The 22,628-nt window shown below is 46.2% G+C and overlaps 2 protein-coding genes across 2 annotated transcripts; one reads left to right on the top strand and one right to left on the bottom strand.

The window, feature by feature from the left end:
* Positions 1-3,014: 3,014 nt before the first annotated feature.
* fosab (v-fos FBJ murine osteosarcoma viral oncogene homolog Ab) lies at positions 3,015-5,284 on the bottom strand. The gene is made up of 4 exons (XM_017706941.1): positions 5,078-5,284; positions 4,563-4,787; positions 4,359-4,466; positions 3,015-4,256 (listed from the first exon to the last, which is right to left on the bottom strand). The coding sequence occupies exons 1-4, from the start codon at positions 5,162-5,164 to the stop codon at positions 3,621-3,623; spliced, it is 1,056 nt and encodes a 351-aa protein (XP_017562430.1). The 5' UTR covers positions 5,165-5,284; the 3' UTR covers positions 3,015-3,620.
* A 5,127-nt stretch (positions 5,285-10,411) lies between these two features.
* Positions 10,412-14,821, top strand: si:ch211-153j24.3 (proto-oncogene c-Fos). Its single transcript, XM_017706942.2, has 4 exons — positions 10,412-10,650; positions 10,929-11,165; positions 11,550-11,657; positions 11,829-14,821. The coding sequence occupies exons 1-4, from the start codon at positions 10,591-10,593 to the stop codon at positions 12,519-12,521; spliced, it is 1,098 nt and encodes a 365-aa protein (XP_017562431.1). The 5' UTR covers positions 10,412-10,590; the 3' UTR covers positions 12,522-14,821.
* Positions 14,822-22,628: the final 7,807 nt, after the last annotated feature.

Genomic DNA, 22,628 nt, shown 5'->3' with positions numbered 1-22,628 from the left:
TGTGTTCCCACAGAGGGGCGGAGAGGGCGGCGGGGGGTCAGAACCAGCTCAGGGCGCTGCTCCGGGTTTACTGGTGTTGGGTAACAGCTGCTGAGCCGCTCCCTGTGTCCGCGCCTCTGTCTCACCGCGCTCCGCTGCGAGGGCGTGTCTCCGCTGCAAGATTGCAGAAACAGAAGGAAGGAAGTGACTGCAGCGCATTGGCTGCTCAGCACTTCATGACGTGGTGGCGTCACCGCCTGCCTCTTACGCACATGAGCACACACACGTTTCCTCTCTGATGTCGTTGGGCAATCTGCTCAGATCAGAGGAAACCCAGCCGGAGGAAGTGGCCAAGTTAGGCCGGGCCCGAGCCGCCGAGCTCGAGAGTTCTCTACCTGAGCGAAAGCAGAGAAAGCAGAGAAACCCTCAAAGTGAAAATCACTCAATGCCTTAAAAGGCCAGGGCCCAAAGTCTTATCACACACTCCCATAACCTAATAATAGCTCAGCCAGTGCACCGAAGGCCCGTCCTTGCTGAATAATAAGCCTCAGTGTGCAATAAACCTGGAGTTTAGGGGGTAAACAAAGTCGAGGCCCTCCTACTGAACCTTCTGCTTGGGCTGACCTCTTCACTTCATTACGTTTGGACTTGCACAACTGCAAAAGTCGAGTGGAAATCTCGTCATTACGTCTAATGCTTCTCACCATGACGCTGTTGACAGAGCATTATAAGGTGATGGCCTATCCCAGCTTGTGTTACACCGTTTTACCCAGTGACGTGGTCACGTTCCGTCGGCAGGAAACATGTTTGAGGAATAAGTTTAGCTTTTTTCACGACAGCACGAAGGATTTCGGCAACTTTCGTGGACAAAATCACCTCAAATTCTCTTCTTTTTATCTCGTAATGAGACACAGTAGATGCGTAGGCTAGGTCTGTGATGCTTTCACCTGCTAAGATAAGCTGCTTTGCGTCATAACGTGATAAGATGTCGAACGGCGCCGGAAGTCATTTTTGTACTTTTCACAATCAAATTTAGATTCTCGGTTGTTTTGGGATTTTTTTTTCCGATTGTGCCTAAAACATATGAACCAAAGGGAATTCCATGTTCCGGATAGTGTAGTGGGTAACACGTCTGCCATGCTGTAGACTGGGGTTCAGTGCCCCGCCTGGGTAACCGCCCTACACTACACCAATAAGAGTCCTTGGGCAAGACTCCTAACACCACCTTCACCTCCCTGTATAAAATGATCAGATCTTAAATCGCTCTGGATAAGAGCGTCAACCAAATGCCGTAAATGTTACTGTGCCGTATTGTTGAGTTACATCGGATTTTCATGTCTGCAGCAGAAATTATTCATCTAAATAATATAATATAACCCACTTTTTATTCCTAAGCACTTTGTAAAAGGCAGTGTTGTTGCTTTAACCTCAGCCCAACTCTTATGTGGTTATTTTTGGTCTCTGTTTATTGTGATGGACTGATGGGCTGTGCTGCTGTATATATTCTAATGACGCAAGTATCCCAGCATTGAACATCTGGATGGAGCATCTCTACTTTCTCTTAAGCATGAAAACCTCCCCAGTCGAATTGGTGAGCTGGACAATATGACAATATATAATCTTATTGTGATCAATTACGTCACATGACAATATAACACACTTTTCTGATCATGTGGTGCGCATCGATAGTGCTCGTCGACACTGACCAGCTGCTCATTTCATTATAAAGAGAGCAAAATTAGTCCCGTTTAACTGGATTTAGTGACCAATACTGAATGAAAGTCATTGTGTTCACAGTTTTGGACGTTTGTTTCTCTGTTCCAGCTGATCAGCGGTCTGAAAAATATCACGTATCGTGAAAAAGTTCTTTAAGTATCGCGATACTGTAGCTCTGCCGTATCGCCCAGCTCTACTCACAACAAAGCCGTTTTTAGTTATTCGTTCCCAGCAGTAACTGGGTTAGGATATTTTTAATTGCTTATTGAATATCGCTTATCGGTAAACTGTCTAAGCATCGCAATATTATGTTTATTCTGTATCGCCCACCTCTAGAGAGCTGTATCCAGGTTTATTAAGGGTTCAGTGTTAATGCAGGATGGATGTGAGTTGTTTTGAATGCAGCAGATTCCTAACGTATGCTGATATGTGCTGAAGTCCGAAAGGCCCGCCGGTCATTGACGAGAACGTGTGCGGTCGTTTCTGATAAGCAGCGCATGCGTCTTTGTTCTGTGCTCATTGTCTGAGTGATGCCACAGAAGCAGCCCTTTTGCTTCCCTGTAGGAACTTCAGATGGACGATGGTTTCTGAAAGTGACGTCTGCCAACGAGCGTGACGAATAACTTCAAACTGCGCAGCGTAACCGAGAGCCCAAGGTGCTTCTCAGAACGGGGCGTCAGCGGCGAGAGGCGGCGAGGAGCTGCTGAGCGTTTAGAGTGTGTTAAGCAGCTCATTGGCTGTATTTATCGCCCTGTTTATTGTTGAACACGCTGCCGGTGTTTCATTCCTCCCTCGACACCTGATAAGCAGCAGTGCGGCCTCAGCTCCACGGCTGGAGGCAGAATCAGGATTTACGCCGAGAGCGGCTCAAAACGGAGCGGTTTGTTTTTTTCCTCTGCTGAAAGGTTCCTCCATCTGTTCTGCCTGATAAGACACGTCCGTGTTTCCTCATGGTGTCGGTTTTCTTTCCGCCGAAGCAAGTAACTGGTTAAGAAAGTAGGCTGACTGGAAAAAGGAAAGGAAAAGTCCATGAACCAAAACCTTGCAGCAAGCAGGGCTGAATTTCCCAGCGCCTGCCCGGGTAGGAAAGTTCCAGAAAGTTCTGGTTTTTATCAGATTCTCTCCACATGCAGATCATCTGCGACGTAGCAGCGCTCCAGGACTGAACGGGCTGAGATCAGCACAAATTTCACAACGCTGCTTCTGCCAAAGCTGCTCTCTCATCGGTTGAGGCCTTCAGAGAGCCAACAAGGGTCAGACCTGAAGGGTCTCGGTGAACATCAAAGCAAACGGCTTTATGAAGGAGTCGAGACAGCACGTACATTCAATAGGTTTATTTCTAGCTTTGCAAACAGTGCTCAGTTTGCCTTCACATTTCAGTACAAAAATAAAAAGAAAAATCCATAAATTAAAGAACGTTTTCACAGAAAACTTCATACGCAGACGTCAGACCATTCTGTCATAGTGGTTAAGCACAACCGTTTAATATAGAAGATGCACAGCTCACATGTGAAACAGATCGGTTCTATTGCTCAGACCACATTACAGGTATCTAGCACCAGTAAACTCAAATCTATACGTTATAATCTGCATAATGTAATGATATTTATTGATCTATCTATCTAGAAACAAACGTTAAATCAACCATGCTTAAACTTGCTACATATGCAAAAGAGATAAATATGCAGTACATATAAAGCAACCATTGCTTAGTGGATCAGTTCCGTAGCCCTGCACTGTTAAAGTCGTTAAGGTCAGTGTTATTAAGGATCAAGTCTATAGTGGACGCGGCAGACCGGCCATTCGACCGCGTCCAATTGTCAAAGTGTTGACAGTACAGATCTTTTGATCTGCGGCGAGGTCACGGCGCCAAATCGTTGAGGTCAGAGATCCGCACCCCGCCGTTCTGAACCGTGCCGCCGAGTTCATAAGGTCAGCAGCGTGGGGGAGTTGAGGGAATCGGATGACTGCTCGTTGCTGCTGCTGCCGCGGCGGACCTGGCCGCAGGTGGGGAAGACGTCGCCGTCCGGGTACGAGAAGACGAAGGAAGATGTGTAGGTGGTGCAGGCGGGCGTGCAGGTGACCACGGGCGTGCAGAGGGGCTCCAGGTCCAGGTTGGCCGGCGTGTACAGGGGCTCCCAGTCCTGGGCGTACAGCGAGCTGGACAGGTCCACGTCCGGCACGGAGCGCGCCGTGTCCAGCTCGGCCTTGGTCAGGAGCTCCAGGGAAGCCTCCAGGGACGGGTCGAGGTCGGAGATCTTCACGGTGGAGGTCAGGAGGTCGACAGACGGGGCGGAGAACACTGAGGAGGACGAGGTGGTGGTGGTCACCGAAGTCGTGTCGGTCAGTCTGGAAGCTGCGGAGGTCACCGTGTTCTGGATCTGGGAGACGGGCTTTTGCGAGGAAGGGTCGGGGAAGGAGGCGGTGGCGTCCATCTCGGCCGGGATCTTGCAGATGGGGCGGTGGGCGGCCAGGATGAACTCCAGCCGCTCCTTCTCTTTGAGCAGGTTGGCGATGTCGTTCTGCAGGGCGGACTTCTCGTCCTCAAGCATGTCGGTTTCCTGGGGAGGTGAGAAAGAGGAGTCAGTTTGTCGTCACGTGGTTCCACGCAGATAACCTGGTCGACGGGAGGTGCGGCTAGCTACGAATGCGAAGACACTTACGGCTTGAAGGGTGTCCGTGAGCTCGCGCCTCCTGTTGCGGCACTTGGCTGCGGCCATCTTGTTCCGCTCGCGGCGGAGCCTCCTCTTCTCCTCCTCCTCTGGAGCAAGCTGGGAGAGAAAGCGAGAGAAGTTTAGTTTACCCACGTTCAGGTACGGCATGGAGCATTAGCAGGGAGGCTGTACACAATAACAAACAACATCTACCTGCTCGATTCTGCCCCGCCTGCTGGAGCCCTGGGCCTTGTCTCCCTGGGTTCTAGCCCTGGAGAAAGACGTGCTTGTGTTGGGGCTGTAAGGGTGAGCCCTGCCAGTGGATGGCGCCACTGAGGACACCACCGACTGGACCATCCACTGCAGGTCAGGGCAGGAGGAGATGGCCGTGACAGTAGGCACGAAAGGGGCAGGGGAGTCAGCCATGTCAGCGAAGTCCTAAAAAGGAGAGAGAGAACCGGATTTTAGCTCATACGTTTCTAGAAAATTCACAGGTCGAATTTTCCCGTTCCACCTTAAATGGCCCTGCAGTTACATTGAGGCGGCGGAGGCTCAGCTGAGCGTAACTGCTGTACCATTTAAGGTGGAACGGGGAATTCGTGCTCACACGAGAACAAGTTAGAAAACCGAGCTTGTCCAGTTAAGCGCGTCACTTGTCGGGACTACAGCCATAAAACACGAGCGCCAGACAGACACAGCACGGCTTTAAGGGCTGAAGCGTCAGCTACCTGAGTGTGGCCGAGGCTGTAAACTCCAGCCGGAGAAGCGCTGCTGCAGCGGGAAGACGAGTCACAGTCGAGACTAGTAAACATCATCGTTTCTTCGCCTTTCCCACTCGGAAAGCGTCCGGAACGTCCAAAAACGGCGATATAAAGCGGTCCTGCGGCGAGAAGGTCGCGATCAGGCTGAGTAAGGCTCGCTGTTTCTCTCAGAGTCCAAAGTTTGGAGTGCCGAGACGAGCGAGCCAGCGCCGTATTTATACCCAGCCCGGGAATGACGCAGGCAAGGGGCGGGGACTGCGTCGGAACGTTCGAGCACCCAAACAAACGAAAACAAACATTCAGAAGCAGCAAAACAACGCGGTTTATTGCGTTTTAACGCTGGTTTTCTGCTTTAAAAAACGCGCCGCGCATTTTAAGCGAACAACAATACATTTACATCTAATTTTATATTCCGTGTGTGTGTTTTTCAGTCTCTACGGTGACGTTCAACGGCAGGGTATCCCAAGACGTCATTGCCCTTATATGGAAAGCATCCTGTGAGGGCGGAGCGTTGCTGGGAAACACTCTGTGCCGACTCTGTGTGTGTGAGTGAGTGTGTGTGTGTGTGTGAGTGTGTGTGTGTGTGCGCATGTGACGTCACGTCAAAAGCACTGCCTGTGAAGTTTCTGCCTTGTGTGTTTGGATTGTTAGCAAAAACAAAACGAGAAGTTCAGCGCTTTACTGTAGACACGTCCTTACAACAGACGGTTCTCCAAGGGTTCTCTAGTAAAGGGAACGGTTATATTTAGAACCAGGTGAGCCTCAGAGAGGACTCCAGATTGCGCTGTGCGGTGTTTCTATGTAGCACCTTTTTTGAAAAAGAAAGAACCCTCTTTGGTGCCCACAGTCTTCAGGCTGTGTGGTGTATGGTTCTGTATAGCACCTCTGGGGAAATGGTTCTAGATAGCACCAAAAGGGTTGAAGCGTGTCGAGCTTTTAACAGCAGGACCCTTTTCGGTGCTGCACAGAACCAAACACAGCACTCTCTGAAGAGCAGCCGGGCCACGCAGGGAACCCTTTAAGTCTTGACTAAGGAACCCTAGAAGAACCGAGCGTAGTCTGTGTTTTTAGGTCATGATCGTTCGTCAGTTCTGTAATCGTGATTATATTATTTTATAGCCAGGTGTATTTTTTTATTTGATCGATCGATCGATTGATTGATAGATTGATTGATTGATTTGGCGCGTGCGTGAACATTCCTGTCGTGTTCCTGTGAGAACTAGGTGACAGGTCAGGGCGGGGTTTGCACCTGTGAGGAACGTGCAGGTGTGTCCCAATTTACCTTTGGGGGGGGGGGGGGCACAGACTGACAAATAAACAAACTATAAGCAGAGCTAAATAAACAAATAAATAAACAAACAAATCATCAATAGAAAGATGCTGAAAAGTTCTGATCGTTTTATTATTATTATTATCATTATCATTATTATTATTATTATTATCATTATCATTATTATTATTATTATTATCATTATCATTATTATTATTATTATTATTATTATCATTATTATTATTATTACTTATTGTTAAACCAGCAGATAAGCGTCTCATCAGCACACGGCTTTGGGTTCTGAGGTACTGGGAGACCTGCTGGGCGGTTCCGTGCAGCTGCAGTGAAGGTAAACAAGCTCGGCCCGGTCGGTGTCTGTAACGGCGCAGAACCTTTTCCTTTGTTTTCCTTCTATTTTCAGCCTTTCCTCGCCGCGTTGGTGTGAGACAAACCCTCGTGTTTGTGAGACCTGCGCCCACATTTCCATGCGCTGCCGCTCGCCGGGGACCAGCGAGCGGAACAGCCCGGCCGTGTTATTGATTAACTCCGCCGCGCTGCCCGTGTTTTGTTTACCGTTCCGCGTCGTCCGGGCAACGGGCCTCCCATTCTACGTCGCCCGGGCAACGCCCCTCCCATACTACGTCGTCCGGGCAACGCCCCTCCCACCCCGCGTTGTCCGGGCGACGCCCCTCCCATTGGCGTCAGTGACGCGGTGCAGCTGAAACTGGAGCGGACTGGCAGCGGCGGAGTTTCACGCTCCGCTTATTCCCCTTCACTCCGCTCTGTTTTCGGCTCCCTCCGTCCGGGAGCGGCCCCGCGACCCGCGGCCTCCAGCGCCGCTCTTCGCAGCGGTGACGCCGCGCATGTCGCGCGTTCTGTCTAAAAGCCCGTTTTACAGTCATTTTCTCGCTCATTCTGCGCCCCGTCTACTCCTAACGCTCCCCACGGCTGCGCTCCTGTCTGAAAGGCGCTCTACAAACAAAGATCATCATCATCATCATTATTATTATTATTATTATTATTATTATTATTATTAATCCTAATAAGCGCAATATTAGGCTGTGTTTGTGTTCGCATGCAAACTGGTTTTGATTTGAAGTTCATACGACGCCTGAATTTCGGACCTAAAGCGCGTGCACAGCGGCTTGCTTTGCATTTGAATGCTTGTCGTGGGCACCAAATGGACCCACTTCCCGGCAGCGCTGGACATGCTGACCGACACCGGCTGTCCTGCACTGGGGCTGAAAGGCGGACAGGCTGCCGGAAAACTGGCCTGTAGGGGAGTGGCCTGCCGGGAATCACACACACACACACACACACACACACACACACACACACACACACACACACACACACACACACACACACGCATTCCAGAGGGAGGCCGGGGTTACCTCATCTCATTTTGGCCTAAATATAGAGCCGTCCTCACCAGACGACCCCCCAGCGCGGGGGAAAGTGGTCCTGGGGGGGGGGGGTGAATAGCTTAGCAGCCTTATGCTGCATCACTGGCTCGTAATTTCCACTGAAAGAGGGGTGGGGGTGGACTGGGGGGGGGGGCAGTCGTGCAGAAATCGCGCTTTAAAATAAGTCGGGATGTTTGGTGCCGATTTCGTCACTTCAGTGTCATTTAATTAAGTCCCGTATGAGACAGAAATAGGCGCCGCCGCCGCCGCTGCACCAGCGCTCCGGAAACTCCATATATGGACAGGCCCGCTCCGATTGGCTGCCCTCGCTCAGGGACGAGGGGAATGCCGCGTCGTGATTGGTTGCTACCCGCGCCGGCGAGCGCTCTCCGTCCGCTGATTGGCTGCCGCCCGCGCTGGCGACACAGCGCATCGTGTTGCTGCAGCAGATCGTTCGTCACTCCAGCGCGAGATAACGGAGGATCGCAGCGCGCGCGGTTATTCACCGCCTCTTTCATCGCCGTCCTCGAGCGTTCTGGGCCGCGTCCTCGCGCGGCTGGGTTTCGAGGGGTTTTGTCTAGAACCATGAGTGCTTCATGTTGATGGAGAACGCGCTGTACTGGGTCCCGTGGTTCTGTATGGCTCTTCTACTGGTACACGCCTGGCGCAGAACCCTTTTTAGTGCTATAGAACCAACAGCATTCCCCTTCAATCTGCAGTTATTTCTCCATGCGGAGAACCATTTAAGCACGTTTAGAACCGTTTGCATGCATAAAGAGTTCTCGGCATGGTGAAATGGTTCTACAGAGTGATGGAGGATGGGTTCTACATAGAACCTTTGAAAATGGTTCTATATAACACAGTGTTTACGATGCAAACATTAGCAGAACCACTTTTTGGTGCTATATAGAACCAGCAGCACATTCTCCATCAATCTGAAGAACCGTTTTACCATGCAAAGGACTTTGAGGTCTATATAGAACCATTTTATGATTAAATGGTTCTCTGCACCATGACATGTTTCTTCAGATTGGTGCAGAATGTGTTGTATATGGTTCTATAGAGCACCGATTTGAGAACTAGTTCTATATAGCACAATCCCATGATGTCAACAGTAGCAGAACCCTTTTTTGGTGGTATAGAACCATCAACACGTTCTCCATCAGTCTGAAGAACCCTTTCCCCATGCAGAGAACCTTGCAAGCACATTTAGATCCATGCAATCTGTATAAAACTCATAGACCCAAATATGCTTCAATAAGATTTAGGCTCAGAACAATTTAAGCACATTTAGAACCACAAGTTCTACATAGAACCATTTGTGTGCTTAAATCTGAAGCAAGCTGTCAATCTGAACAATATTTCACCGTGCAAAGAACCATTTAAGCAGGGAAATGGTTCTATATAGGAGTCATGGTTCTAAAGAGAACAGTTTCCCTTGTTAAGGAACCCTTGTGGGGTGAATCCTGATCCTCTGTATATGGCTGAAGTGTCTCTGGGAGCCTAAATTAGAACCCCCTCCCCATGCAGAGAACCATTCAAGCATATTTAGAACCATGAGTTCTATCTAGAACCATTTGCACACTTAAATCCAAAGAAATCTGTCAGTCTGAAGAATATTTCACCATGCGAAGAACCATTTAAGCATGGAAATGGTTCTATATAGGAGTCATGGTTCTAAATAGAACCCTTCCTCTTGCTAATGAACCCTTGAGAAGTAATTTCTGTGCCATTTATAAGCCTGCCGCGCCTCTGGGAGCCTATATTAGAACATCAAGCATATTTAGAACCATGGGTTCTATCTAGAACCATTTGCACACTTAAATTTGAAGAAAGCTGTCAATCTAAAGAATATTTCACTGTTCTAAGAACCAAGCGTGGGATTGGTTCTATATAGGACTCGTGGTTCTAAATAGAACCGGCCCCTTGCTAAAGAACCATTGCAGAGTAATTTCTGAGCCACTGTATAACCCTGCAGTGCCTCTGGGAGCCTATATTAGAACCTTTTCTCCATGTAGAGAACCATTTAAGAATATTTGGAACGATGGGTTCTATCTAGAACCATTTTCACACTTAAATCTGAAGAAAGCTGTCAATCAAAAGAATGTTTCACCATTCGAAGAACCATTAAAGCATGGAAATGGTTCTATATAGGACTTGTGGTTCTAAATAGAACCACCCCCCCTTGCTAAAGAACGCTTGAGAACCCACTGTATAAGCCTGCGGTGGCTCTGGGACACATTCTGCTCACACTGTTCACCTAGAGCCTGTTGTCCTGTGTGCGCCGGACCCTCTTACACAATATTTACACTGGGCAGTGCGAGGAGGCCGGGGGTCCGGTCAGCAGCGCAGACTGACGCAGGCGGTCTGATCCACTGTTGCGAAAGCGCCCGTCTTTCACTTCATTGCGCAAAATGAGCAGAACGTGGAGTGAAAGCTGGCAGCTCCCACCGTCACCAGCGCCTCAGCTCCTCTGCGGCGCACAGGCTGAATGAAACAGCCCCCCCCCACCCCCCCACCCTCATCCCGACCAGCCCCCCAACCCCCCTCCAGCTCTGAACATGGTACGGTCTCGTCTCATAGATTTCATTCATAAAAATCCCCCCTCACTATCAGAGAGGAGAGCGAGGAGAGAGGGGAGAGAGAGGGAGCGGGCTCGCGCGTCCAGGTGTAGCCTAGTAAACACAAAGCCTTTCAGAAAAAGGGAGAACCTGCAGCAGCAGCTCTCAGGGAACCGCTGGAGCTTCCGTTCCGCCGCACAGACGCTGCTGTTTGGTGTTTTTTTGTGCTCGCAGGTTGAGGAGATGCCTAGAGCCTCGTCTCGCACTGCCCTCTGCCACCAGAGCAAGATGAAGAGCGCGCAGGTACAGATGATGGTGATGCTGATGGTGATGATTATGTATGCATGTACATCATGATTGCAGAATGAGGCTGATGTGGTTGATGAGCAGAGACAAAGGGGTGTGTGCTAGAAAGCCCAGCAGTGCTGGAGGAGCTGTCAGGAGGCTTCACTGCTGACGGTGCTGTGAAAAAGCTTATTGGAGCCTCTGATGTCTGGCGTGCGTGATGTGTGTGTGATGTGTGTGTGATGTGTGCGTGATGTGTGTGTGATGTGTGTGCGATGTGTGTGTGACGTGCTCAGGGCCGAGGATCTGACAGCGGCGCGGCCGACGGCCCCTTTGTCCCCACGGTCACTGCCATAGCCACAGCTCCAGATCTGAAGTGGATGGTCCTGTCCACTGACATTTCATCAGTCGGTCCCTGCAGCGGCGCCGCCAAGCAGAAGAGAGCCCAGGCCGGACAGAGGAAAGCTCAGCCGTCCACTCGCAAAGCAGGCCACGGGGCCCCTGCAGGCCGCAGGAAGGCACAGAAAGAGCAGGTACTGGGAATTTATAGTAGATAATGAATAATTAATTGAACATATTGAATAATTCACAGTAAATACTGAATAATTGATAGTAGATACTGAATAATTCATAGTAGATACTGAATAATTCATAGTAGATACAGAATAATTCATAGTAGATACTGAATAATTCATAGTAGATACTGAATAATTCATAGTAGATACAGAATAATACCAATAGTTGTGCATATATAAAGGTATTTCATATTAAACACTGTTTGCTGCGTGATGTAAAATATTCTGGCACTTCTTACTTTGCTTATTCTGGAATCTCCTAATAGACAGACGTTTTCTTTCAGGTGTAAAACAGCATGATTTATTTGATCAATTCATATCTGAATATTGGTTATTGAACAGTTGTCCCCGGAGGAAGAAGAAAGGAAGAGAATTCGGAGGGAAAGGAACAAACTGGCGGCGGCGAAGTGTCGAAACCGCCGGCGTGAGCTCACCGACAGTCTGCAGGCCGTGAGTGTTCGGGGTTTATGTGACTTCTTGGCTCCAGGGCTAAAACTAAGGAAGCAAGCTTCAGACACCAAACCCGTCTGGGCTGAACAGTTGGAGCAGCTCTATGAATGAGATTTGTGAGACTTTATGATGCAGAATGTGTCCATATGTCCTCTTTCTGTTGATCCTCAGGAAACCGACCAGCTAGAGGAGGAGAAAGCAGCTCTCCAGGCTGAGATCAGCACCCTGATGAAGGAAAAAGAGCAGCTGGAGCTTCTGCTCTCCACCCACAATCCCCACTGCAAAATCCCAGCAGAGATGCCGGAGGAGGAGGAGGAGGAGGACGAGGCCTCTGAGGAGCCTCCAAAACCTTCCCTCGTGCTCCAGGACGATCTGAATCCCATCCAGTCGCCTTCCCCCACGATCAGCCTGGACAAAATGCCCTCCTCTCCTCTGGGCCTCCACCAGGTGCCCAACTGCCCCCAGGAACTGGAACCCACCGGCCCCATCATGTCGGAAGACTCTGATGTTCTCCTGTGCTCCAGTGCTGCACTGGAACCCTACATAGACATGAAGGACGTCCCGATGGACGACCTGGGCTGCAAAGTTGACGAAGATGACAACGACGATATGGACCTGCTGGTGCCCGACATTGACCTCAGCGCATCTCTCGGCCTGACTGAGTGGGAGACCCTCTACATGACAATGGGGGGCAGTCTGGACCCCCTCAGCACTCCGACACTAAGTCCTGCCTGCGGAACCAGCGCTAGCAGCGCCGTGCCCATGTTCGACTTTCCAAACTTAGACTCTGAAGGTTCTGACGGGAAAGTCGGGGCGGCTAAAGCCAAGGCAGGTGCAGATAACTCCACCCTGCTGGCCTTATGAAGGTCAAAGCTGAGAGAAGGGAAAAGACAGAAAAAGAAATATTTTACACCAGTCTGTACCTGCATGACTGTCTTGATGTTTTGATGCACTTTTAGAACCTGAAAGCGGGTCTTTGAAACACCGTTTTGTCCCTGTGAGGCGAACGGAGGCTTATCTTTTGAAGAATTTTTGGCCCGTGGATAAAAGGCCCTCAGACGTGACTCTTTAGAGGAACTGGTTTGGATTTCTAAGAAAAAAATAAAGGTTCCTAAAAGGGTTCTTGGCTTCTAGGAAACCATTAATTGGCGTAGAATCTTCTAAAAGGGTCCAACCAGGCAGGTCTTCACGTTCACAGATCACACTGGTCCTTTAAAGCAGTCCAGCCCTCAGGGCCTCCAGTCCATCTACACTTTCGCTCTGTCTCTGAAGTTCAGTTGGAGCCGAAATGTGGGCTGACTGAGGACAGATATGGCAACCACTGCTTTAAAGAACTGGTTGATCACGATCTTCCAAACAGCTCATTGGCTGCCGATGGCGTGTCGCCGGCTATCGTTTCTACTCCAGGACCACAGCTGAGATCTTCAAACCTGGTCCTCGAATCCAGTTTCCGGTCCTCGATTTTGTCATTTCTGCTACACAACCCAAAAAAAGACATCTTGCGAAGTAAAATTATCCTGAAAGTAGTCAAGAAATCTAATATTTCTCACATTGAGATCAAGTTTAAGATTATTCACCTAATTTCTAGACACCTTTGCCTTGTTTTAAGTGCTTTTATGATCTCACTGTGTCGGTTTTAAGAGATGAGCTTGAAAGCAGCACAAACATCTGCCTAGTGAGACATAGTGAGATAATCTTGCTCAACAAAGAGACCGAAAGCAAGTAAACCGCGTCTAGAAATAAGCAGATCATCTCACAACGAGTGCAGAAACATCTCAGAACAGGAAACATTAAACAGATCAACTCGATTTTAGATCTTTTCACTTGACAAGTGAAGGTGGCCAATCAGTGGCATCACAGGATCGGTTTACTAGCACAAACTGGACTCAAGGTTCGGACCCCCATAGTACAGGATTTTGGGGGGCGGGCTTTGGAGGGACCCTCGTTTATAGCAACAAAAGTTCCCCAGACGTGTTTCCTCCCATTATGGGATCACTGGCCCTACGGGAACCAGAAGTGGTTCCATTACATCATCACTTTAAAGAACCTTTTTGGCACCTTTATTTGTAGATTTGCAAAAAATAGACGGCCCCGTTTAACTGGCCTGCTGTTGCTGGTTTTCTGAGTGTAAGCAAGTGCACGGTTTCTTGCTGAACTGATTCTACTGGAACAAAAATATCGTAAAACGCGCAACGTAAAATCTGCCTCTTGCGCAGGCAGCGTGTGTTCCCAGTATGTTAAACTGGGCAAATGAACATGGATTAGAGTTCAACTGCGCCGGCAACTGATGCGAAGGACTCACTACGCTTGGAAGACCAGCAGAAACGTGGAATTTGAAAACTTCTGCGCACGACTTTAAGCCTTTTTATTTCAAAGAGTCGCCAACAGGGACGAGAAACTGGTTCGTAGAGGTCATGACTTTGTCGTTCACACCGCATGTGCTAAACCGTCACAACACGCATTACTGTGGCCCGGTCGTCTCTTCCAGGTGGTGATGTGTGTAACATGGTGATCTTCATCCTTCTCGGTGGACGTGGTTTATTGATGGGCTCGTTTATGCACTTTTTTGTACCGTGTGGACTGAACTGGTCACTTTCCATCTCGTCATTGACTTTGTGCTTCACTGTACGGTCTGTTCACGAAGGCTGGCCCACGTTACGGTGTATATAAGAATACATAGATAGATAGATATTGGTATATATTGATATTGCGGTATGTAAACATGTATCGTCAGGAATATTCCAATGTTGTCCCGATATAATGTTCACTCCTGGCCTTTGACACATTCGCTGCATCACTGTCCACCTCTGTACCGGCCAGGGTTCGGCTCTATTGGTCATCTTCCGGAGAATGAAGAGCACAAATATTAATTATGAATTATCTGTAGAGAGAATACGACGCTCCAGTGTTTATGTTCCGGTGTTCTGTATACGGTGATGAGTGTGGTGACCGTCTATCTCTGATATAGAGGCTGTAATGTGTTGCCTGTCAGTGTCTCTCAGTGTAAATATCTGCTGTAAACGGAGAAAATAATGATGTGACGTCGGTTTCCTGTGAGACGAGTCGTGCCATATTTCAATATTGTTGTTGTTTTCTATTTTTTTATTGCCTCCGGTTTATGCCATGTTTACAAATGTGCCAAAAATAAACAAGTAAAGAATGAATATGAACGGCTGTGATGGGTGAAAGATGATGATAACAGCAACAATAACAAGGGCTGGACACGGATAATCGGAATCATATCGGTATCAGTGGGTAATTGATGAAGATAATAAATCAGCGATGCTGTTTATTGAGTGTTTGGGTGACGCTGAGTTGCTGCACTAAAGCACCTGATCTCTGTTCATTTCACTGTGTTTGCAACCCAGATATATAATAATACGTCATAATTTCATACCATAGCATGTCTGTGAGCTATGGTGCAATCATATTACTATGGCTACAATAATAATAAGGATAATAATAATAATAATAATAATAATATAGGCCTCGCTAAAGCAGTATTCAATGTAAACTGTGTCATAATATATTATAATGTCCCATCATGCCCCGAAACTCTGAGTTATGGTGCTGTGCTATTATATTATTATACAACAGTGAGTTCCGGCCTCACTCCGCTGAGACGCTGTTGCTAAGCAACGACTCTGACAGCTGTAGGAGACGCTCGAGCCATTTGAACGTTTTTACTTCTGACTTTGCCACAAACAGAAAACGGACACTGTTAAGATCACATCTGACCGACAGCCGATTTGGTCCGACTCTGAAGACGAGACGACACTAAATTCCCAAACTGTCGTCTCCACTGAGCAGCTTTTCAGTCGGCAGCTGTGACAGAAGAACAGCTGAACAACCTGGAATCAGCCAGAAATGAACCCAACACCATTCGCCAAACTAAACGGGCTGTAAGAAGCTTTACAGACCGGCTGGAACAAAACAACATTAATACTGATCTGGACAAACTGACCAAACTGAGCTGAACCTGATATTGGTTCAGTTTTACGGCTCAGTCTGATTTGGTCCGACTCTGAAGATCAGACACGTCTGGCGAATGGTGTTGGGTTCATTTCTGGCTGATTCCAGGTTGTTCAGCTGTTCTTCTGTCACAGCTGCCGACTGAAAAGCTGCTCAGTGGAGACGACAGTTTGGGAATTTAGTGTAAGGAGCTGGAGAACGAACTGCCGGCTGAGCAGCGAGTGGGCGGAGCTCGTTACTCTGACGTAGCAACGAGCTGCTCGTTAAGGAGCTCTAATTAGGAGGAAGGAGCTGAACGTTAAAACATATTAAAGCCGCGTTCACGGCCAGTTTATTCATTTCTTACTGTATTTATTTAACTGCTGTATTAAAGCAGTAGAGCACTCGAGGAGGGAGTTATCACCAATAACATCACGGCTGGGATGATCTACAGACACCGGATCCCAGCCGGGATGGTATTCCACGAGAACACACTCCCTGTCGGGTTCTACTGCTTAACTATTATTATATCGTCATATTAGTCCACTCTTTAAATCATGAGCACTCTTAGAACCGTCTCCATGTCTACAGGTTCTTTGCCTGGGGAAATGGCTCTTCAGATTGGTGGAGAACGTGTTGTACATGGTTCTCTACAGCACCATGGTCTTTATTGAAGAACTTTTACAAAGATGTTCTTCAAGGGTTCTTTAGCAAAAAACATGGTTCTATACAGCACCATGAACGCTCAAAGAACCATTTGCCTGCTTAAATGGTTCTCTGCAAAAAAAGGAGGTTCTTCTATTGTTTACAAACTTGACATTACAACTGCAGAAGAACCCTGTTCTGTGTGGTGCTATATAGAACCCATACAACACATTCTCCATCAATATGAAGAACCATTTCACCATGCAAAGAACCTGTAGGCATGCAAAGGGTTCTAAGAGAGTTCATGGTTCTACATAGAACCATGGTTTTTGCTAAAGAACCTTTAAAGAACCATCTTTTTAAGAGTGCTAATACTAATTAAAGTACTATTAATATGATGATGATGATTATTAATAATAATAATAATAGCAACAACAACAACAACAACAATAATAATAATAATAATAATAATAATAATAATATAGGCCTCTCTAAAGTAGCATTGAATGTAAACATTATATATACTAATATATTATGATGTCTCATCATGTCCTATGAATTCCAGCGCTGTGCTACTATATTATTATTATTATTATTATTATTATTATTATTATTATCATTGTTATTAATACAGACTGTACACTACAACACAATATATAATAGTTATGTATAGCCAACCTGCACCAGCATCACTGCACAATAATCATACTCTTAATAACACTCATATAGATATATAATGTGTTATAACATCATCTCCTCAATTAATAACCGCCCTCGCGCTGTAAGCCGTTTACAGCGAGCTGATCAGCGCGCGCGGTCAGTATTGATCTTACAGCCTCGCGCGCTCGCGCCCGGAACAATCCTTGTACGTGTGTGCGCGCCCCGAGCGTGCAGCGTCAGCGCGTGACGTCGGCGCGTATGCGCGCGACACGCAGACTGTTTTTGCGGCGTGTTTTTTTTCCTCCTTCCGGTGCCCATATATGGAAACGCGCTGCGGTTTTGTTTCCATAGAGACGCGGCGGGTGACGTCACAGCGGCAGCAGAAACAGCAGCAGCAGGATTTTTGACCGGAGAGCGTTTCAGCTTCTGGGAATGAACAATAATCGATAATCGATAATCGATATGGCGCTGCAGGCTGCGTTGACGGAGCTGCAGAGGGGATTTAATTTAATAATGCGGGAATCTGCTCTGCCTGTAGAGAGATTAACACTCACATTCATATTCATATTCATATTCATATTCATATTCATATTCATATTCATATTCATAACGGTGCTTCTGCTGCCTGAGTCCCACCGCTCTGCTGCACTCAGCACCAGCATCATAATACACTACACTACAGCACACTACAACACACTACACTACAGCACACTACAACACACTACACTACACTACAGCACACTACAACACACTACAACACACTACACTACAGCACACTACAACACACTACACTACACTACACTACAGCACACTACAACACACTACACTACACTACAGCACACTACAACACACTACAACACACTACACTACAGCACACTACACTACACTACAACACACTACAACACACTACAACACACTACACTACAGCACACTACAACACACTACACTACACTACAGCACACTACAACACACTACAACACACTACAGCACACTACAACACACTACAACACACTACACTACAGCACACTACAACACACTACACTACACTACAGCACACTACAACACACTACAACACACTACACTACAGCACACTACAACACACTACACTACACTACAGCACACTACAACACACTACAACACACTACACTACAGCACACTACACTACACTACAACACACTACAACACACTACACTACACTACAGCACACTACAACACACTACACTACAGCACACTACAATACACTACAGCACACTACAACATACACTACACTAAAGCATAATACAACACACTACAACACACTACACTACAGCACACTACAACACACTACAATACACTACAATACACTACAACACACTACACTACATTACAGCACACTACAACACACTACAACACACTACACTACAGCACACTACACTATACTACAACACACTACAACACACTACACTACACTACAGCACACTACAACACACTACACTACAGCATAATACAGCACACTACAACACACTACAATACAATACACTACAATACTCTACACTACACTACACTACAACACACTACACTACACTACAGCACACTACACTACACTACAGCACACTACAACCCACTACACTACACTACAGCACACTACAACACACTACACTACACTACAGCACACTACACTACACTACAGCACACTACAACACACTACACTACACTACAGCACACTACACTACACTACAACACACTACAACACACTACACTATACTACACTACAGCACACTACAACACACTACAACACACTACACTACAGCACACTACACTACAGCACACTACAACACACTACACTACACTACAGCACACTACACTACAGTACACTCAACACACTACAACACACTACACTACACTACAGCACACTACACTACACTACAGCACACTACAACCCACTACACTACACTACAGCACACTACAACACACTACACTACACTACAGCACACTACACTACACTACAACACACTACAACACACTACACTATACTACACTACAGCACACTACAACACACTACAACACACTACACTACAGCACACTACACTACAGCACACTACAACACACTACACTACACTACAGCACACTACACTACAGCACACTCAACACACTACAATACACTACACTACACTACAGCACACTACACTACACTACAACACACTACACTACACTACAGCACACTACAACACACTACACTACACTACAGCACACTACACTACAGCACACTACAACACACTACACTACACTACAGCACACTACAACACACTACAACACACTACACTACAGCACACTACAACACACTACACTACACTACAGCACACTACAACACACTACAACACACTACACTACAGCACACTACACTACACTACAACACACTACAACACACTACACTACACTACAGCACACTACAACACACTACACTACAGCACACTACACTACACTACAGCACACTACAACATACACTACACTACAGCATAATACAACACACTACAACACACTACACTACAGCACACTACAACACACTACAATACACTACAATACACTACAACACACTACACTACATTACAGCACACTACAACACACTACAACACACTACACTACAGCACACTACACTATACTACAACACACTACAACACACTACACTACACTACAGCACACTACAACACACTACACTACAGCATAATACAGCACACTACAACACACTACAATACAATACACTACAATACTCTACACTACACTACACTACAACACACTACACTACACTACAGCACACTACACTACACTACAGCACACTACAACCCACTACACTACACTACAGCACACTACAACACACTACACTACACTACAGCACACTACACTACACTACAACACACTACAACACACTACACTATACTACACTACAGCACACTACAACACACTACAACACACTACACTACAGCACACTACACTACAGCACACTACAACACACTACACTACACTACAGCACACTACACTACAGCACACTCAACACACTACAACACACTACACTACACTACAGCACACTACACTACACTACAGCACACTACAACCCACTACACTACACTACAGCACACTACAACACACTACACTACACTACAGCACACTACACTACACTACAACACACTACAACACACTACACTATACTACACTACAGCACACTACAACACACTACAACACACTACACTACAGCACACTACACTACAGCACACTACAACACACTACACTACACTACAGCACACTACACTACAGCACACTCAACACACTACAACACACTACACTACACTACAGCACACTACACTACACTACAACACACTACACTACACTACAGCACACTACAACACACTACACTACACTACAGCACACTACACTACAGCACACTACAACACACTACACTACACTACAGCACACTACAACACACTACACTACACTACAGCACACTACACTACAGCACACTACAACACACTACACTACACTACAGCACACTACAACACACTACACTACACTACAGCACACTACACTACAGCACACTACAACACACTACACTACACTACAGCACACTACAACACACTACACTACACTACACTACAATATAACATAGAATAATACAATACAATATAATATATACACAATGAAGGAATGTCTGTACATATCAGCCCAACCTGCTTTCTGCTGACAGGGTTCAGTCTTATGACTCCAACAGGTGTTTCATCTCTTAATCAGAGTGACCGAAGCAGAGCTGGTTACACGGCTGGTCTGGACCTCCGGTCACTACGCAAAGCAAGTCACAGTAACGTGGCTGTAATTCATAACCAGAGCCCTGCAGCTGAAGGTTTGGGCGGCAGTGGCCGTGTGGAGGTTTACTGATGCTAACAGGTGAGCAGGAGGTTCCAGGATGGCTTATCATTCTCATTGTAAAGGTGATTTATAAAGTTTTGTTTCTTAGATTTTTCGCATGCTTGAAAGGCAGTGATTAGTGCTTTACTGCTCTGACCAGGCTAATCCAGCTCATGGTGGGCCTGGAAATGAGCCAGGGGTCCTAAATCAGGTTAAAATGTGACCCTCCTGTACTGGATTTTCAAATTCCTGCCAAGTGCATTTACAGTTACTGCAGTAAAACTATAAACGTTGAGCGGTAAAGCAAGGCCTCTTTTACTTAATCAGCAAACAATGAACTGAGATGTTAATGAGGTAGATTGGTGTTAGAAACCTCAGATCACACCCTCAGATATGAAGCATGAATTTGACATTAAGATTCACAGAAATTGAGCATGAATTACCATAGAAATTGAGTATGGACTACCATAGAAATTAAGTATGAATTACCATAGGAACTGAGTATGGAAAACAGTAAAATTGAGCATGAATTACCATAGAAATTGAGTATGAATTACCATAGGAATTGCGTATGAATTACCATAGAAATTGAGCATGAATTACCATAGGAATTGAGTATGAATTGCCATAGGAATTGCGTATGAATTGCCATAGGAATTGCGTATGGAATATATGGAACATACTTAATAAAACAAAACAAACGTAAGATGAGATTAAGGGCCGTGTAAAAGTTGAAATGAAAGCTTTTCATTTTCTCCATTCGATGCTCTCGGGTTTCCTGCTGTGTGAACCTGCTGGACAGACCCAGTGGCCTCAGGTTCGCAGGCTGTCTGCGCAGAGGTGTTACTGTGTCGTCACTGCAGCCTGTTTGTTTGGCTGGGGGGGTTTTGCATGCAGCGTTTGCATATGACTGTACACGGGTTCTAATAAAGCTCCGGTTCCCTGTGAAGCGGATTAAATGGGGGATATTTTATAAGCGTTATTTTGATGATGAGCTGCTGTGGTTCACATGCTGCACTTATACAAACTTCCTCCAGGAAAAATTCCTCAGGAGGAATTCTGAGTCAGTGACCTGCGCTGAGATTAGCTAATGCGGAATATGAAGCTCAGCCTGATGATTAGTTATCATAGTTTGGATAAGACTGCAGGAGTCAAGCAGAGTAGCTTACAGTAACACACTGAGAGGGAAGGAGAAGGAAAACTATCAGCAGCAGAGCTTTAATTCGGCACAGAGTCGCTCAGGGAAGAGAGAAAATACAAGTGGAGCGCCTGCAATTCCAGCTCCTGCACACCTGAACAGCTAAAGAGCTTTTAAACTCTGAGAGTGTCTGACGAGGTTCCACACGTCAGACCCTCAATATCAGAACTACAGAACTTACACATTAGTTTCACAGAAGATACTGAAAAATTCATAACAGATACTGAATAATTCATAACAGATACTGAAAAATTCATAGTAGATACTGAATAATTTATAACAGATACTGAATAATTCATAACAGATACTGAATAATTTATAACAGATACTGAATAATTCATAACATATACTGAATAATTTATAACAGATACTGAATAATTCATAACAGATACTGAATAATTCATAGTAGATACTGAATAATTTATAACAGATACTGAATAATTCATAACAGATATTGAATAATGTATAACAGATACTGAATAATTTATAACAGATACTGAAAAATTCATAACAGATACTGAATAATTCATAGTAGATATTGAATAATTTATAACAGATACTGAAGAATTCATAACAGATACTGAATAATTTATAACAGATGCTGAATAATTCATAGTATATACTGAATAATTCATAACAGATAC

Source organism: Pygocentrus nattereri, chromosome 4 (genome assembly GCF_015220715.1).
Source record: "Pygocentrus nattereri isolate fPygNat1 chromosome 4, fPygNat1.pri, whole genome shotgun sequence".
In the NCBI taxonomy this organism is placed as follows: domain Eukaryota; kingdom Metazoa; phylum Chordata; class Actinopteri; order Characiformes; family Serrasalmidae; genus Pygocentrus; species Pygocentrus nattereri.
Note: the sequence above shows the minus strand (reverse complement) of the source record. Positions and strands in the feature narration are given on the sequence as shown.

Excerpts from the sequence above, each read along its gene's own strand:
- fosab (XM_017706941.1), bottom strand. The coding sequence starts at position 5,164 with ATGATGTTTACTAGTCTCGACTGTGACTCGTCTTCCCGCTGCAGCAGC. Across the intron at positions 4,788-5,077 it reads ACAGCCTCGGCCACACTCAG|GACTTCGCTGACATGGCTGA; the intron begins GTAGCTGACGCT and ends TCTCCTTTTTAG. Across the intron at positions 4,257-4,358 it reads TCACGGACACCCTTCAAGCC|GAAACCGACATGCTTGAGGA; the intron begins GTAAGTGTCTTC and ends TCACCTCCCCAG.
- si:ch211-153j24.3 (XM_017706942.2), top strand. The coding sequence starts at position 10,591 with ATGCCTAGAGCCTCGTCTCGCACTGCCCTCTGCCACCAGAGCAAGATG. Across the intron at positions 11,166-11,549 it reads GGAAGGCACAGAAAGAGCAG|TTGTCCCCGGAGGAAGAAGA; the intron begins GTACTGGGAATT and ends GTTATTGAACAG. Across the intron at positions 11,658-11,828 it reads TCACCGACAGTCTGCAGGCC|GAAACCGACCAGCTAGAGGA; the intron begins GTGAGTGTTCGG and ends GTTGATCCTCAG.